At 39.6% G+C, this 19,710-nt stretch overlaps 1 protein-coding gene across 6 annotated transcripts in view; it reads right to left on the bottom strand.

Annotated features, from left to right (window-relative positions):
* dennd3a (DENN/MADD domain containing 3a) overlaps window positions 1-19,710 on the bottom strand; it is a 146,658-nt gene that overhangs the window by 82,211 nt on the left and 44,737 nt on the right. For 3 of the 6 annotated variants that reach the window (XM_072259491.1, XM_072259475.1, XM_072259486.1), the window contains exons 2-5: window positions 18,125-18,230; window positions 4,310-4,592; window positions 3,509-3,624; window positions 898-1,034 (exon numbers count right to left, since the gene is read on the bottom strand). In XM_072259491.1, coding sequence (XP_072115592.1) covers window positions 898-1,034; window positions 3,509-3,624; window positions 4,310-4,592; window positions 18,125-18,208 — 620 coding nt within the window. In that variant the 5' untranslated portion in view covers window positions 18,209-18,230. Of the gene's footprint in view, window positions 1-260; window positions 330-897; window positions 1,035-3,508; window positions 3,625-4,309; window positions 4,593-18,124; window positions 18,231-19,710 lie in introns of those variants that run through there. The other 3 variants (XM_072259482.1, XM_072259499.1, XM_072259496.1) reach the window with 3 other exon arrangements.

Below are 19,710 nucleotides of genomic sequence, written 5' to 3'. Positions count from 1 at the left end.
GCACAGAATGGGGCTTTAAGTCCACAATGTTGCGCCGACTAGTATAAATCTACACTGAGGTCCACTTAACTCTTCCCTCCTACGGACCCCATACCTCTTCATTTTTCTTGCATCCATGTGCCTATCTAAGAGTCTCTTAAGTGCCCTTATTGTATCAGCCTCCACTATCATACTTGGCAGTGCATTCCAGGCACCCCCTACTTGGCGTTTTAAAAAAAAATACTACCTCTGACATCTCCCCTAAATTTTTCTCCATTCACCTTAAACAGATGTCCTCTGGTATTGGTCAGTTCCACCATGGGGAAAAAGGTGCTGTTTTGTTTTCCCCTGCAAATAAGGTGGTTGAAGTTTAAACTTCCATAAGGAGTGATGGAGGTAGATACTCTCATACAATTTGACATTTTGATGAGCACTCAAAACCACATGGCTGGAAAAATGGGATTAGTACAAATAAATACATAATGGCTGGCATGGGCAAGGTGGCCCAAAGGGCCTGTTTTCTGGCTGTATGACTATGACTGTAACAAAAAAAAAACTTTCAGCATCTTCAACACTGCAACTAATACAACAGAATCAATCTTCAGTTTAAGCTACAAGTTTTTTTTCTATCACTAGCCATGCAAGATTGTTCAAGAAATTCAGAGAACAAGTACGTGTTGCGGATAATAACTCTTAAAAAACTTAATTCCTTCTATTGAAGGAGGTAGTTAAGAAAAAGACACAAATTCCAGATGTCTTGAATAACCTAACAGAGCCAGATACTGACCTCATTCAATCAAGGTTTGACTGACTTGAGCGTATTGCAGGACAACCACCAAAAATCATGTAACGTAACTAGCAGTTAAAGCGATGCAAATTCGCTTCAAGATAAAATTGCAACGATTTCCTCGTGCTTACCTGGAAAGGCAATCCTTAAAGGCTGTATAATAAGGGAATTTGGATATTACGCAGACACTGAAGGGAGCATAGAAATTGGGTATCTTTGGTTTGTGCATATTCAAATTTGCTAGTCCATATTGGAAACTATTTTCTTCCTGCAAATTACAAGGTATTGTTAATTTTAAAGTGGATATCAGCAATAAAATGTTTATTTTGCAACAAAATTATAACTCTGAATTTATAAACTGAATAACCTACCAACCCATATCAGAATGTTGTAACTTCCATTTACAGAAATCAAAAGATAAAAGCATTTCACGCCCATTATATTAATTTACAAAGAGCCTTCTGATAATTTCTCCAGAAGCAACAAACTGAATAAAATAGGACTCACAACAAGAAGCTTTGATCTATGTAAAAGAAAGCCTAAGAAGAGAAATGTGGAAACAAAGATATGGAAGGGTCAAAGACACATGACAGTTCAGTACAAAGGAAAGAAGATGAATGTGACTTCATATTATACTGTTAAAGATTATATTTATATGCTTACAATGTGTAAGTTAAAATACAGGGAGAAGAATATCAGAGAAGAAAATATCAAGGCATAAAAATGGTGTAACCAAAAGTTCATAAAGTCATAAAAATTTACAGCAGAGCTAGTGGTTAAATGTATACTTCAGCACTTGGACCAGAGCCAAATACATTAGTTCAAGGGTTAATTTATTATCGAAGTATAAAATTCTGAAATTCTTCAATTCTTCTCCTTCAGATAGCCATGAAACCAAGAAAGGAAAGAACGACAGCATGATCAATGCCTAAATCACCTCACCCTTCCACGCACAAAAAAAAATGAACAAAATCAGAACAGGCACATCGACTCCCAAATCCACAAAGATCAGGCAAAAAACACTGAATATAGAAAACTATAAGACTGAAAAAAAATCCATAGTCCAATTCCATGTTCAAAACAGAAAAAACGGGGGTAACATTCTCCGGGCACAGCGGCAGGCTCGCCCCTCTCCAGCAGCTGGCGCTCACCTTCCGCATTCGCCTCAATGTTTCATTCTCCCTTGTCGCTTTAATTGGCAAACTATGGGAGCTTTAATCAGCAAAATAGAGTTGAACTTGGCTTGCGCCCTGTCCCGCGGTCCTCTCGCCATGAGATTCGCACACACTGCTCGTCTCCTAGAATCCTCTCGGACACTGCAGAGCGCTGGAACACCCAAACGCTCTTCAAACTGCAAATCACAGGCTCCAGCGGTTTCAGAATCACAGTCAAGACGATAAACAAACTTAAATGACCAAGCAAGTGTAATATATGGTTTCATGATCTATCCAGAAGATGTTGACCATGTACACAGGCACCATCTTCCAGAAAGTGGTTTATATGTAAAAGAAATAAATTGGTGTGTGTAAATTAACAATTGCAAAGTGAGTGAGCTTGAAATGTGCACACTGAGAAAATGGGATAACTCCAAATTTCATAGATCAATAATAATAACACTCCAGATCAATCACTTTTGTTTCGCATGCTCTTCTTGCTAAAGTAGTAGCTGCTACATTTTTTATCATTACAAGAAGCACTTTAAGAGATTTTCTAAATCTGCAATCATTTCCTAAGTATGTTCAAATCATCTAAGTCAGGCACTCAACTTTTCAAAACATTAGCTTCGTGAACTTTGTATTGGAAGTACCTACAATGGTAACTCTAAACCTTTTCTGAAGGTATTAAATAGAGGCCCCAAGCAGACTAAATAAAATAAAGAGGATTAAAAATACAATTAGAAGAGCTGAGGCGATTGCAAACAAATGTTCAAAATTCTGAGTTTTTATAAATCACCCTTGATGATAAAGAAGTTGATAACTAGAAAATATTAAAATAAAGATAAATCATAAAAAAAGTGTTAAGATTTAAAGTGTGGAGGCTGGCTAAGGAGTTTACCTGGAAATTTTGCAGAAAAAAAATTGCAAAAATATGATAAAAGCTATGATAAAAGGATTTTGGTAAGTTTTAAAAACCAGAGATGAGTTTTCTGTGGTAACTGTAGTTCGAAATGAAATTAGAACAAAGAAAAAAAACAATGAAATGTCTAAAAATCTTTAAAAAACGGGTGTGGGAAAGGGCATGGTACTTCATCTAATTAATAGCTTTTCAATTTCCAAAGTTGGCAATCTAACACATTTTGTAACACTTGTTTTTTTTCCACTTTCATTTACAAGAAAAGGGAAGTTACATCAGTTCCTTATGCACAGAGGAACAGCTTGCCATACTTCTTCATCTTCCCACAAACCCTCACCAAAATCCAACAATTTCCTACTTAACATGATTAGCATCCAAGATTAGTTAAACAGACAAAAAAATACAAACAAAATACTGCAGGATACTGGAAATCTAAAAGAACAACAGAGAATGGCGGAAATACTCAGCATTTCAGATAGCACATAGAGAATCAATATCTACAATAATTTCCATTTCTCCATGAAGAAATAATTCCACCTTGCATATTATTTAGAGAAAAGCACTGACTATAAACATGTACATACATTAAGAAATAGCCTAATTAAGACAACTTGCAAAACATAGTTCCTCTGGCATCTACAAGTGGCATAAAAATGCATTTTTATGTACCTGAATATGCCTGTAGAATTGCACTACCACACCATAGGTCCTTGTTCCAAAAACATCTGTGAACACCAAGAAATGATAGTGGTCCTCCTTTGCTTCAGTTTCTATTTGCAGTCCTCCTATAAATTATTGTGCAGGAAGAATTCTTGGGAAGATGTGTTAAACAACATACACACACATTTGTAAAATCTGTGTAAAAACTGCCATTAATTTGCAAACAAACAATGCTTTCACATTTTTCAAAATAATCATCGCTTCACTAAGTGGATTCTGTTGCCCCATTTTAGCTCAAATTATTACAAAGTATAGTATGTATTCAAGCTTTTCCATCAGGAGCACAACACGGGCCATTTGTTATCTTCCTGAAACATATCTTTTAGTTCACGCCCACATGATTGCCAATTATTATTTAAAGGCATCCGTTAGTCTTGCGAGACCATGGATCTGCGCCTGGAAAGTCTTCACTCTCCAGGGCGTAGGCCTGGGCAAGGTTGTATGGAAGACCACAACTATAATATTATGGGGACAACGGAAACTCTACTTAACCTTTAACAATAAATTAACTTTGTCATAACTGTAGAATAAATAGCTGCAATGTACTATGTTGCAAAAAGCTAATTTTCAAGACATTTATACCGAGTATTTGTGCCAATGATAATAACTTGAATGTAAAACTGAGGTGGAAGCAATGTAAGGCCTTAAGGCATGCAAGCACATGGACAATGCATGCCACATGTTTTGGGTTGGAATTCCAAGCAAGGAACTCAGGAGAATAAATATAATCTTCAAATATAAATAACTTACCTGGGAAACACAGCTGAGGTAGTCCTTGGAGATCTACCTCATTTGGAATGCTAAATTCCTCACTCTGTGGCTCTTTGTGACCTGCATTTGCTTTGCTTGTGGCAGGATTTGTGTGCTTGAATTCCTTTCTCTTTCTAAATGAATGGCGTCTTGAAGATCTTGTAAAATGCCCTTCAAAACGACTAGACCGATTGTCCTCTTTAGTAACAAATGGAGGAACATGAACAGATCGAATCTCTGGTGTAAGATAGTGATGTGATCGAGTACTATCTTCACTGATTGCCTGAAGAGAGAGAAAGAAACTAATGTATATAAGTATAATAAAAGCACACTGATAGTATTAAAGGACGATAAACACTGCTGACATTAAATTACATAAAATAAATGGATTGTCATCATTTTGTACTTTGCACTGACATTTACAACAGGGCAAGATAGATTACTAGATTAATCATCAGGAGATATGATGCTGAATTTAAAAATCAGAATTAATCTGAAATCATTGTAAACTCAAGTCAGTAAGAACCTAGATTTGCGGTTTTTTCCAATTATAGTAAAACATATTTCTTAAAAATTTCCCTAGTACACTTCACAAATAAATTTTACATGACCAAAACAGCTCACTTTGCTAAAAGGACATAAACTGAGAAAAGGATGTAATTAGGCACCAAGGAAGTTGATGAACACATTTCAGCTTAAGAAAGCAATTCAGCTCATTGGGTCCATGAAGGCTCCCAAATTATTCCCATACCCATATACTTTTTCACTGCAATTTATTCTCTTTCATAAACATCCATGAACTCCTCTTTGATCGTTTATTTGCCAGTTACCTAAACAAAGTTACCTACCTAAACCATAACACCATAAACACATACTGTAGGAGCAGAATTGGGCTATTCAGCCCATCGAGCTTACTCCACCATCCTATTATAGGCATCCGTTAGTCTTGCGCCTTGGCAGGCCTGGGCAAGGTTGTATGGAAGACTGGCAGTTGCCTATGCTGCAAGTCTCCCTTCTCCATGCCACCGTTGTCCAAGGGAAGGGCATTAAGGCCGATACAGCTTGGCACCGGTGTCGTTGCAGAGCAATGTGTGGTTAAGTGCCTTGCTCAAGGACACAACACGTTGCCTCAGCTGAGGCTCAAACTAGCGACCTTCAGATCACTAGACCAACACCTTAACCACTTGGCCACGCACCATCCTATTAATTCCTCTTTATGAATGTGGAAGGAAATAACCATAAGACCAAGGAGCAGAATTGGGCCATTCAGCCTATCATTTGCTAGCCATTCTATCATGGCTGGTTTATTATTCCCCTCAACCCCATTCTCCTGCCTTCTCCCTGTAACCTTTGATGCCCTGATTAATCAAGAACTTATCAAACTCCACCTTAAATATACCCAATGACTTGGCCTGCACAGCCGTCTATGGCAATGAATTCCACAGATACACTACTCTTTGGTGAAAGAAATTGGTCCTCATCTCTGTTTTAAATGGATGTACCTCTTTTCTTAGACTGTGCCCTTTGGACCTAGACACCCCCCACTAGAGGAAACATTCTCTCCGTGTCCACTCTATCTAGGTTTCAATGAGAACGCCACTCATTCTTTTAAATTCAGTAAGTACAGGCCCGGAGCCATCAAACACTCCTCATACATTAGCCCTTTTACGACTGGGATCATTCCCATGAGCCTTCTCCGGACCCTCTCTTACGCCAACACATCCTTTCTTAGATAAGGGGCGCACAACTACTCACCATATTGCAAATGTGATCTGACCAATGTGTTATAATGACTACTGCATTACATCAAGTCAAGTCACTTTTTATTGACATTTCACCATAACTGCTGGTACAGAACATAGTAAAAATGAGACAACATTTTCCAGGACTATGGTGTTACATGAAACAATACAAAAACTACACTGAACTACCTAAGAAAAAACACAAAAACTACACTAGACTGCAGTCCTATCCAGGACTGCATCCTTCCTTTTACAGTATATTCTAGTCTTCTCAAAATGAATGCTAACATTGCCTTAGCATTCCTTATCAATAACTGAGCCTGCAAGTTAACCTTTAGGACTCCAAGTGCCTTTGAACATCTGATTTCTGAATTTGCTCCAGTTTAGAAAATAGTCTATGCCTTTATTCCTTCTACCAAAGTACATGACGTATGCTTTCCTGCACTATATTCCATCCACCACATCTTTGCCCATTCTCCTAATCTGTACAAGTCCTTCTGCAGACTCCCTGCTTCCTCAACATTACCTATCTCTCCACCTACCTTTGTCAGAAAGTTTTCAATACATTTGAAAAGAAATTACATATTATTTATTCCAGGTCTAAGAGCAATACAACCTGCACAAGATTTATTTTCACAGTGTACAACTGCAAAAGCTATTGATCAGGTCTTAATAGGATGCCACAGCAGTGTAACAATTAGTGTGCACAATTACAGCATAGGGTGTCAAGAATTCAGAGTTCAATTCCAACATCCTCTGTAAGAATGTTTGTACATTCTCCCACCTGCAGATGGATTTCTTCTGGGTTCTTCAGTTTCATAGTCATAGTCATAATTTATTGATCCCGGGGGAAATTGGTTTTCGTTACAGTTGCACCATAAATAATAAATAGTAATAAAACCATAAATAGTTAAATAGTAATATGTAAATTATGCCAGTAAATTATGAAATAAGTCCAGGACCAGCCTATTGGCTCAGGGTGTCTGACCTTCCAAGGGAGGAGTTGTAAAGTTTGATGGCCACAGGCAGGAATGACTTCCTATGACGCTCTGTGTTGCATCTCGGTGGAATGAGTCTCTGGTTGAATGTACTCCTGTGCCCACCCAGTACATTATGTAGTGGATGGGAGACATTGTCCAAGATGGCATGCAACTTAGACAGCACCCTCTTTTCAGACACCACCACGAGAGAGTCCAGTTCCATCCCCACAACATCACTGGCCTTACGAATGAGTTTGTTGATTCTGTTGGTGTCTGCTACCCTCAGCCTGCTGCCCCAACACACAACAGCAAACACGATAGCACTGGCCACCACAGACTTGTAGAACATCCACCCACAGTGCAAAGACTTACTGGTCAATTGGTTAATTGGTCATTGTGATTAGGCTAGGATTAAATTGATGGGTTGCTGGGTGGTGCGGCTCAATGGGCCTAAAGGGCCTGTTCCATGCTGTATCTCTGAATAAAATTAAAGTAAATAAACCATTTTGGGTATTACTAAACAGTTTTAAAAACAAAGAGTTCTGTGTTTGAGGCACAGGAATAAGAAATGGCTACTGTAGCACGTGCAGTAACATGCAACTTAGCTCCTGCTTCCAAATACCTTCTCGTCAATTATGCTTACCTGCAATTCCTTGGCCGAACTTCTGGTTCTTGGGCGATGGGGTGGGGGTGAGAAATCATTAGATGGAGAACAATTTTTGAGAGAGCACAAAAAAAAACGCAAGAAGCTGAAGGCAATGCAGAGCCAAAATGGGAAGATAGCAGGAAGGTGGGTAAGTAAGTTTGATAAAAACATGCAGTGCCTTGGGATCCAGTGGGAAGAATGGCAGAATGACAACCGGGGGGGAATCATGAAAGTCAGTGACCACCTCTTTTGAGAAGTGTTAGACCAACTGGAAAATGGATTCTCTGGAAGACCTAAAGTGTGTATTTAAACAAAAGGATGCTTTCAAGGACAATAAATGGGTGATAGGCACAGGCCAGAAAAAGGACTTGCTCTGACAAGTACCTACCAGACTGGGCAGAGCATCCAATGCAGATGAAAGTGGGCTGCTAGCTCTATCAGGAAGATGATGTGGAGGATTTTTATCACAGTTATTTTATCTGCGCAACGCATGATCCAGACGCACAAAAGAGGAAAGAACTTCCCAACACAAAGACCTGAATGACCCTGAAAGCAGCAACAGATAGATTTCATTGGATCTTTTCGAACTTCCAGCTGGAGAGATAAATAGTCTAGCATTGTTGAGTCACTTTACTAAGTGGATTAAGGGCCTCCCAGACAACCACTGCCATGATCTTAGTGGTGCAGGCTTTTTCTAAGATGGAGACCAGAGAGGATTGTAAAATCAGATCAAGTCACCTTATGAAGCAAGTATGGCATGTAGCTTGGTTATGGTTGGCTATTGAAAGAAAAGGACAAGAGGCATTTGGTTCGTAATCCATAATCTCCAGGAATTATCAAGCACATGAATAAATCAAGAGAGCCATAAAATGATTACCTGAACAGAATACCATCATGCCCTTAGCGTTGATAAACATCAGGGAATAAAATCCCATAAAACAGGATATTCAGCTCATTAAATGCAGAGTCATCTAGTACATTTCTTACTCTAACTCTCAAATGCACTTAGTCTAACTGGAGGATGGAAAAAAAGGGAACTGAAAAGATTGTTCAAGAATACTTATAAACAAGCTGCAGGGAATATTGGCAAAAAAATCAGAGCCAATGAAAAGATTTAGAACTAAATAAACCTTAGGAATGATTAGGCACCAGAACACAAGATAGTAAGGAGGAATTACACATTGGGAGGAGTATTTGGACTGCAGTGTAAGATTTTGTACAGTATTGTGGGAAAAGCCAGCTCAATGGTTTATTTTGAGCAACTATCCAAAAAGGTAAAATCAATCAGATGAAACAATATGAACCTCACAAGCAAGAGACAGCAAAAGGAACCAACATAAGTTAACTGAATGTAAAAGAGGAAGAGGTTTTATTTTACAGTAGTATCACTACCAATATCAATCCCACACCTTCAGAAGATATACTTGAAGAGTCAAACATGCCAAGGTGCCATATGAAAATGTTATCAATACACAAGTTGTTAATTTAACCAGATTTGTGTAGCTTTGATTGCTTAGAACAGTCAACACAGAGGAAATTTTTATTTCAATTTCTGTGGATAAAAATGGACAAAGCTCTGGCATTTATCTTGGAACTCATGTGGATGGAGATCATGACAGCTGAAGGTCATCAGATGTCATTGGGGAGAGTGACTGAAGTCGGAAAATACCCAAATGAGCTGTACTTCACATGTCCTCCTAACAAAAATGCCATCTCTGGGAAAGGAAAAGAAGGATGCAATGGCAATTTAGCTTTAGTACAGCGAAAGAAGGGAGATGTATTTTTCAGAATCAGGTTTAATACCATGTGAAATATGTTGCTTTGTGGCAACTGTAGAATGCAAGAGAATATAAAATAAATAGAAAAAAGTGGAATAGTGAGGTAGCATTCATGGACCATTCAGAAATCTGATGCCAGAGAAGAAGCTGTTCCTAAAACATTAAATGTTCCTATTCCCCATTAAAAAGAGGGAATGTCACGGATGATGAGGGTCCTTAATGATTGATGCCACCTTCTTCAGGACCCACCTTTTGAAGATTTCTTTGATTGTGGGGAGGATTGTGCCAGTGACGGAGCTGGCTGGATCTTTTACTCACTGCAGCTTCACGATCCTGTGCATTGGTGGCTCTATACCAAGTGGTAATGCAACCAGTCAGAATGCTCTCCACAGTATATCTGTAGAAATTGGCTAGAGTCTTTGGTGACACACCAGATCTCCTCAAATTCCTAATGAAGGCCAGGCACCAACGAACCCTCTTCAAGAATGACTCAAAATTCAGGGTAGATACTCTGAAACGTTAATGCCCATGAACTTGAACTTGAACTTGCTCCCCCTTTCCTCTGATGACTCCTCAATAAGGACTGGTGTGTGTTCTCCCAACTTTCCTTTCCTGAAGACTACAACCGATTTCTTGGTCTCGCTAATACTGAGTGTAACACCACTCGACCAGCTGATCCATTTTGCTCTTGACTGCCTACTTGTCGCCATCTGAGATTCTGCCAACAAGTGGTGCCATCGGCAAATTTATAGATGATATTTGAGCTTTGTCTAGTCACACAGTCACAAATGTAGGAATCAGCACATTGCAAAACACCACTGAAATAATCATCCCTAGATCTGTACCAAAAAAGTCACATGGGAAAGTTAAATGTAGAATCTGTGTGTAGTGGCAAAATTAAACAGAAACAGAAAAAAAAACAATTGGTGCTAGCCTGCCACCATTACAGAGTTGTATGCACCCCCGCTCCAACGTTTGCTCTAAAAGTTGAATCCTTTATTCGCTCCTTCACTTGCAATTAACAAGCATACAATCTTGTTGAAGAACTTCCGCATACCCAAGCGTAAACTAAGCATTATTCAGTGCTATCCCGGCAAAAGATATGACTTCCACCAGTCCCAAGCAATAAACTGCCACAAAATAAACAAGAATACGTAACTTATTCCCTTCGCTTTTACCACGTCCCCACTTATAAAGACTAGTTACCATAACGAACATAATAAATGAGCAAAAGAAAATACAAAGCAGATAGGAAACAGATGCATGGCTCCTATATTCCAGCCCCTTAATTATTCTACTAGAATAATTACAACTGCATGCTACCAAGACACAGAAGACATGAAATCTCAACATTTACAAAAATGTCTTCTTTTGGTAAGCAGTCTATCCTGCTGGTGGTATTCTCCTGCCAAACCAGATTGCCCCTCTTGACTGGATTCCGGAAAATGTCTTGAATTAATGCTGCCAAATCTCAGTTAAATGCCAAACTGAAGTCCCATTAACTGTCCACTCTGGCCGAGTGTGGTCTTTTCCACTATCAAGGACTCCTTTCAATGATCCATTAACAGTTCAATCCAGCATTGTTCTGATTGCATAAGGTCCACCATTAATACTGTGAATCACTTGCAAAAGCTCAATGCCTTGGACACATTCACCCTTATCAACAGCTCAATTTCTGAATCAATTTCCAGCAAATGAATACACTTCAGGTGAGACCCTTCCTGAATATCTCTCTGACGAGCATTGTTCCCTTTGTAGACAGGTGCAGGTTCCTGTGTATTGATATTAGGCAGTTCACAATAGTTTTCACTATCCAAGACTTCCAAAGCTGAAATGATGTAATTACTCAGAACATTCTCCCGACCTTTGGTGCATCAGAGAATGTGTGTTCCTCTTCCTGTTAGGTTGATCTTGTTCATGAATTTCACTGTGCAGAACACTGCTGTACTTCTTTAATCTAGGAAAGCATAAGTAACCACTGTCTTGTTACCCTTCTTAGAATTCACCTGAACTGGAATTATAGGAACTTTATCATCACGATCACTAGACCTCGTAAGACCATTAGACACTAGGGCAGTAGTCGCTGCTGTTGGCTTCATTCATGGCTGGTTTCAAACTGCACCCTTTTCACCAGTTCCAGGCTCAGTTTCAGCTACACTTTCCACAATAACCACAGTAGTGGCAAAGCTGCTTCCTTTGATTTGAGAACGAATTTGTGATCTAGTTTTGTTCACACCTTTACTTACTGCTGATGATATAACATTGTATTTTTCCCCCAAATGCTGGGGGTATAGCAATTTTTACTTGCCTTTCAATTATGTCAACAACGACTGATCTCCATTTTCCCCAAAGTTCACCAGACAATTTATAAATGACAATCTTCATATTAGCAGGCATGTTCAACTCATGCATGTCTTATATCACCAAAGATTTGAATCTCCCTTTTAAGCATAGATGCAATGCCTTATTGTTGCATCACTATGCTTGTTATTATTTTTCGTGTCCTTCTGGTATCCAGTGCGACATTTGGACTTTTATCATCTGAAACACTTGTGTCTCCATACAGTAAATTAATGTCCTCCAAAACACATATTGGATATGGCATAGGTTCAGAATGCCTCCTTGGTACAGGCTGAATATGCTGGATTTTCTCTGTTCAATGTCAACATTGAACTCTCACCAGAGAACTACTCTGCTGGAGCATGTTTAGCACCCATAGCACTTGAGGTCCTTGAACCTTAACTCTGGCAATTTTCCTTCTGCAACTTAAGCTGCTCCATCTTCCTTCAAAGTTGCTTTTCCATCTGTTCCTGATTTCTTGGAAGCTATTCTGCCCGTTCTTCCTGGCTTCTCCAAAGCTGTTCCATTTTTTTCTTCCAAAGCATGTTTATCCCTCAATACCTGTTGTCTTGTGTGTAACTCAGCTAAATCAGTCTCAATTTTAATGCATGCCAATGTGCTATCAGACACACGGGTCAATCTGCAAGCAACAGAACCAGCTGCATGTACACTAGACACACTGTCTTCAGCACATATATAACTCATCACCTTTCTATGTAGTCACAGCCTGGTCTGAGGCTTTTTAAATATTTTCATTTCCTCCAATAAACTGATCTTCATCATTGCATGTTTGTTTAATTTCTCTCTTAACCTTGCTTCAAGATTGCTGCTTCCAACTGGATTCAAGTTGTTCTTTAAGTGAGCAAACCAGACAAAACGATGACAAATTCAATTCAGCTTTCAACAAAGGAAACAATTCAATTCTTTAGCTTTTCAACAGAACCAAGTGGTCAAACTATCAGGTAAACATCACTATACAGCTTGACAAGGCAACAATGATCATTCAAAACTGTTTCAAACCCAGACACACAGCATGAATCAACAAAATGTTGTTACTTGCCACAAGCTCTTTCAGGCTGTGGTGCTCCTAATTGCACAGCCACATCTGAATGCTTATGTTCATTTGCTACAACTGTCGAAAACTTTTGCTGACAGAATGTAGCAGCAAAACCAAACCAAAGCAAAGCAATTACCACTAGATTGTGACTGTTACAGAGTTGTTATATTTGTAAGAAGCGCCCTCAATTTCAATGATTGCTCCAAAAGTCAAATCCTTTATTGATCCTTTATGAGGAATTAGCAAACATACAATCTTGAAGTGATGAACTAAAGTGTATCCAAGTGTAACCTAAGCATTATTCTGCAATATTGAGCATAATCTCAGCAAAAGATATGACTGCCAGTCTCAAGCTACAAACTGACATGAAATAAGCAAGAATATGCAACTTATTCTCTTTGTTTTTACCACACCCCCCACTCATGAGACTAGTGACCATAATAAATGCACAACACAGAACACAAAGCAGATAGAGAACATACGCATGGCTCCTATACTGTAAAATCTTTAAGGCTGAACAAAGAGTAACCATTCTGTCAACAACTTCATCAGGTTTGAGTCCTGAAGAAGGATCTTGGCCCAAAATGTCGATTGTTTACACTTTTCCATAGGTGTTGCCTGGCCTGAAGTTCCTTCAGCATTTTGTGTGTGTCGCTTGGATTTCCAGCATCTGCAGATTTTCTCGTGTTTGCTGTCAACAACTGTATAGTATACATTAATCAAAGTAGAATAAATGATGCAAGGAAAATTATTACACTAGAACTCTGAAAATCTGGTATGTACTATTGAATCTGATTATATATAGGAATTAACTTTGGGATACGCAGTGTAACCACAATTGCAAAATCTTTTACTTACAGAAATAACTTGACAAGTCCACACCTGACTTCTTGTACTGTGCCAATTTTGTGTCAAAAGGACATAAAATCATAAAACTTTTTATATCAAGGGAAAGAAATGAATATCCATGTACCTGATTAAATCCCTAGTTTAAACCACCAGAAATATAGTACAGGTTTCCTCCGCCATCCAAAGGTAGAATGCTCCTATGAAATGGTTCATAAGCTAGAATGTTGTAAAGTGAAGAAGCAACTACCATTAATTTATATGGGAAAAATTTGTGAGCGTTCGCAGACCCAAAAAATAACCTACCAAATCATACCAAATAACACATAAAACCTAAAATAACAGTAACATATAGTAAAAGCAGAAATGATATAAATACACAGCCTATATAAAGTAGAAATACTTTTCTACAATCATTGCCGCACTGTTCTCCGTAGCAAAAATCTCACGCAAGCGCTCTCGGCAGAAACACTCTCTCCAGTAACCCTTAAGCTATGAAACTGCCAAATCATACCAAATAACACATAAAAATACACAGCCTATATAAAGTAGAAATAATGTATGTACAGTGTAGTATCACTTACGGGAATTGGGAAGACAGTGCCAAGCACACTGATGATGGTGTGTTAGGCTGAGTCATCGGAGGTTGGGGTGGTTCAGTGGTCCCCACCCTCCAGGCTGCCGACTGATACCGATCCGCGAAGAATGCAGCAGTAGGTGGTACGCACCCAGCACATCTTTAAGAAAAAAGCCGAAATAAACAAGCTATTAGGTGCCGCCCAGCACGTAAATGTCAGCCCAGATCAGAGGCGACGCAATCGGCAATCGCCTCTGATCTGGGCCGACATTTACGTGCTGGCCTTTTTCTTAAAGATGTGTTGGGTGCATCCCAGCTACCGCTGCATTCTCCGCAGCAATGTATCGGTCCACGGCCCGGGAGTTGGGGTGGTGGGACACTGGGGTGTCATCTGAGCGTCATCTGTTTCCATCAGGGCAAGCAGGTCATCTTCCTTTATCTCGAAACGCTTAATTATGTCTAGTTTTACGCTACGTGTTACAGCTTTACGAGCTCTTTTAGGCTTTTCCGATACCTTAGAACTCATCTTGCTAACGGCTGCTCACAGGCACGTGTTTAAGCAATGCCGGCTAGAATGCAGTTCTGGGGGAGGAGCTTGGCTGCTCGGGGCGCGCATTGCTTTGTATCGTGCGCTGCTTTTTTCGCGCACTGCCTTTTTTTGTACAGTGAAAACACCTCCTGTTAGCGAAAACAGGTGACTAATGTAGGTCTTTTGTAACAGTGAGGTTTTGTAAAGCGAATGTTTGAAAAGCGGGGGACACCTGTAACGGATTCAGATATTGACAAATTTAAACCTGAAGTTCAGACCAAAATAATTTAACTTCTAATCTTGGTGTCAGATAGCACACACACTCAGAGGCCACTTTTGGTGCTTATTGCACCTAATTAAGTGGGCACTGTGAACACTCATGATCTTCTGCTACCATAGCCCATCCACTTCAAGGTTCATATTGTGCATTCATCATTGTAACATATGTTTATTTGAAATAATGCCACATTCCTGTCAGCTTGAACAAGTCTGGCCATTCTCCTCTGACCCCTCTCATTAACGAGGCATTTTCACTCACAGAACTGCCACTCAATGGATCTTTTTTTTTTGTTTTTCACACCATTCTCTATAAACTCTAGAGGTCGTTGTGCATGGAAGTCCCAGGAGATCACCAGTTTCGAACCACCCTGTTTGGCACAAAACAATCATTCCATGGCCAATGTGACTTAGGTCACATTTCTGCCTCAATCTGACATTTGGCCTGAACAAAAGCAGAACCTTTTGACCATGTTTGCATGTTTTTATGCATTAAGTTGCTGCCATATGATTGGCAGATTAGATATTTGCATTAATGAGGTGTACTTAATAAAGTAGCTGCTAAGTAAATTATGGAAATTGAAACAAACAGAAAATAAAGTGGGACAAGACAGAAGACTTCATAGCAGCAATAATTTTGGATTTAGAGGATCACAACTGAAGTAAAATCCTTTGATAAAAACTATGAATCATTTGCTAGCTGAGACACACTTGGCCACTGTCATTCACAGTGAAAAGGAATCAACAACTGAAGAAGCAGCAACAGCAATAAGAGTTACTGCATGAGACTCTGACTCAGCAAGAGCGAGAGATACTGACTGGAAGTGATCTTTGCCATAAGGTGTCATGAGCCATGTGGGCTCCTGTAGCCTGACACATTCAGCACACAGTGAGCCAAAAAATGATCATAATCAATTGAAATTCCCATTCCAAAATGTTGTAAAGCCTTTCTTTTGTTCCAATGTTACATCACTGAAGTTACAATTCCCATAGACAAGATAGCTCCAGTGTATCCTCATTGTCCTCGTTAAGTCCCCATGACTTAACACTAGAAAAACCTATTCTAAGATTAAACAGGATTGGGAAAAGAAACTTAATTTGACTTTTATGACGGAGGATTGGATGCCGATATTGAAGTTGGTTAACTCTTCTTCAATTTGTGCTAGCCACTCATTGATTCAATTTAAAATTGTACATCCTTACCATTTGACAAAGGAGAGACTTTCTAAAATCTTTCCTAATGTTGATAGTCATTGTGATAGATGTAAAACTGAGATAGCTACACTGACACATATGTTTTGGTCTTGTTCTATATTGGAACAGTTCTGGAAGTCAGTTTTCTCAACAATTTCTAAAGCACTTAAAATTAATTTACAACCTAATAAATTAACTGTGCTTTTTGGAATAGTTCCTCAAAATATTCATGGTATTTCTGTGTCTGACCAACATGTTATTGCATTTGTTACATTGATAGCTAGGAGGGCCATTTGTTGAAGTGGAAGGATACATCAGCTCCCACTTTGTCACAATGGTTCTCTCAAGTGATGCTATGTCTTAGTTTGGAGAAAATTAGAAGTCGAACCTTTGAACCTTTATTTGATTTTGAGAAAAGGTAGGGCTCATTTGCTCGTTATTATCATTTGAGTTAATTGATATAATTGATACAAAGTGAGTTTGGCTTGTGGAAGGTGACAAAGATGATGTTGAAGAGGTTTTGGCATCCCATGACCAAGAACTGATAGATGAAGAGCTGATGCAATTGGAAGAAAAAAGGATAACAATCGAAACCGAATGAGTAATGATAAAGTACGACTTTAATTTTGAAAGGGTATGTTGGTTTAGAGGATATTTGCAGGATGGTTTGAGTGCTTACAAAGAACTGTATGATAGAAAAATGCGCCAGGCTCAGTAGACAAGCAAGCCTTCCACATCAGCCACAGCAGACGACGAACCTCAATCTTCGACATTGAGGCAGGCAGTCATAGGAGAAGATGAGCTGCCTGCTCTAATGGAAAGAGACGACGAGATGGCACCCCAGTGTCCCACCAATCAGCAATCAGCACTGATCTGGGCCGACAATTATGTGTCGGGCGGCACCTAATTAATTAACATGTTTATTTCGGCTTTTTTCTTAAAGATGTGCTGTGTGCCTCCCGGCTACCACTGCATGCTTCGCGGATTGGTATCGGTTCGCTGACCGGAGGGTGGGGGCCATTGCACCATCCAAACTCCGACGACTCAGTCTAATACACCACCATCAGTGCGCTCCGCACCTTCCCAATTCCGGTAAGTGATACTACACCCTACACACATTATTTCTACTTTATATCGGCTGTGTATTTTTACGTGTTATTTGGTATGATTTGGCAGCTTCATAGCTTGAAGGTTACTGGAGAGTGTTTGTGCCGTGTTTTTGCCAATGGTGCTTGCATGAGATTTTCGCTACGGAGAACAGTTCAGGCAATGATTGTGGAAAAGTATTTGTACTTTATATAAGCTGTGTATTTATCGTATCATTCCTGCTTTTACTATATGTTCCTATTATTTTAGGTTTTATGTGTTATTTGGCATGATTTGGTAGGTTATTTTTGGGTCTGCGAACGCTCACAAAATTTTCCCATGTAAATAAATTTTAATGGCTTCTTCGCTTTATGACATTCCAGCTTACGAACCATTTCATAGGAATGCTCTACCTTCGGATGGCGGGGGAAACCTGTAATAGAAGGCTATGGTGAAACAGTGGAATTCAAAACCATGTTAGAAATCTTGATAAATGAACACAAATCATAATATCGACCATCAGGGTCATGGGAAACATAATTTATTTTAAAATGTATTTAGATACTGCACGGAGAAACGTACAAACTCCTTACAGGCTGTGGCAGGTCGCTGGCTGAATTATCACAGAGAAAGTCATCCTTATACTCTCAGGCAATTCCAGTTTAAGTTTATTAAACTATAATAGTCATTGACTAGAACAGGTTATATGCCCCTATTTTAATTTTCTTAATCATAATCAGAAATAATTTTTTTAAAAAACTTACCTGGCAAAATTCTTTCAGGTTTTCATTAGATGCCCCCACAATGACACATATTTCCAATATTCCATTGGGTAGAACATCCGCCATAACTGACTTGCCTTCTGTGGCCCTAAGTTATACAAGAAGAAAGACGGAGATAAATACTTAAATCCAGCAGTAAATTAATCAATATTTTAACAAGTTGTCTGCAAATCATGTTAAAAATAGACAAAAAGGCAGATTAATATCAAGTTTAGAGATTGATAATAAATGCTGTCCTTCCCAGACGTCCAAGAAAGAAACAAAACAAAAAAATCACTAAGTCAGCAAGCACTGTAAGCATTGAAGATGAAAATATGGGAATCTTAAAAAATACCCAAAGATGAGAAAATCTGCAAATACTGGAAATCCAAACAACACACACAAAACTCTGAAGGAACTCAGGCCAGGTGGTATCTACGGAATAAAAACATAGAAACATAGAAAACCTACAGCACCATACAGGCCCTTTGGCCCACAAGGCTGTGCTGAACATGTTCTTATATGAGAAATTACCTAGGGTTACCCATAGCCCTCTACTTTTCTGAGCTCCATATACCTGTCCAGGAGTCTCTTAACAGACCCTATCGTATCCGCTTCCACCACCATTGACGGCAGCCCATTCCACGCACTCACCACTCTCTGCGTAAGAAACTTACCTCTGATATCTCCTCTGTACCTACTTCCAAGTGCCTTAAAACTGTGTCCTCTCGTGCTAGGCATAGGAACAAACAGTTGATGTTTCGAGCCGAGACCCTTCATCAGGATTGAAAAGTTACAGCAAGAAGGTAGGGGGAGGGGAAGAAGTAGTTGAAGCTGGCAGGTGATAGATGAAACTGGGAGAGGGGGAGGGATGAAATAAAGAGCAGCTAAGCTGATATTTGGAAGAGATAAAGGGCTGGAGAATGGGGAATCTGAAAAGAGAGGGAAGAAGACCACGAAAGAAAGGGAAAGGATAGGTACACCAGAGGGAGGTTATGGGTAGGGAAGGAGATGAGGTGAAGGGGGGGCAACTACCGGTAGTTCGAGAAAGCTATGCTCATGCCATCAGGCTGGAGGCTACTCAAACATTTGTTATTCCTCCAAACTGAGTGCAACCTTAACCTAACAGTAGGGGAGGCCATGGATTGACATGACAGAATACGAATGGGAAGTAGAATTAAAATGGATGGCCATCGGGAGATCCCACTTTTTCTGGTGGATGGAGCATAGGTTCTCGGGGAGGCAGTCACCCATTCTATGTCAGGTCTCACCAATATACAGGAGGCCACACCAGGAGTACCAGATACAGTAGATGACACCTCACCTGGAAGAACTGTTTGGGTCCCTGAATGGTAGTGAGGGAGGAGTAGGAGTAGGGGCAGGTGTGGCACTCGTTTCGCTTGCAAGGATAAACACCAGGCCGGAGATCAGTGGCGAAGGATGAATGGACAAGGGAGTCACATAGGGAGCGATCCCTGCAGAAAGCGAAAGTGAGGGGGTAGGGCAAGATGTTCTTGGTAGTGGAATCCTGTTGGAGATGGCGGAAATTACAAAGAATGATGTGCTAGACACAGAGGCTACTGGTGTGG

The sequence above is a fragment of the Mobula birostris genome, chromosome 1 (assembly GCF_030028105.1).
Source record: "Mobula birostris isolate sMobBir1 chromosome 1, sMobBir1.hap1, whole genome shotgun sequence".
Lineage (NCBI taxonomy): Eukaryota > Metazoa > Chordata > Chondrichthyes > Myliobatiformes > Myliobatidae > Mobula > Mobula birostris.
The sequence above is the reverse complement of the archived record's forward strand: the minus strand, read 5'-3'. Positions and strand labels throughout refer to the sequence as shown.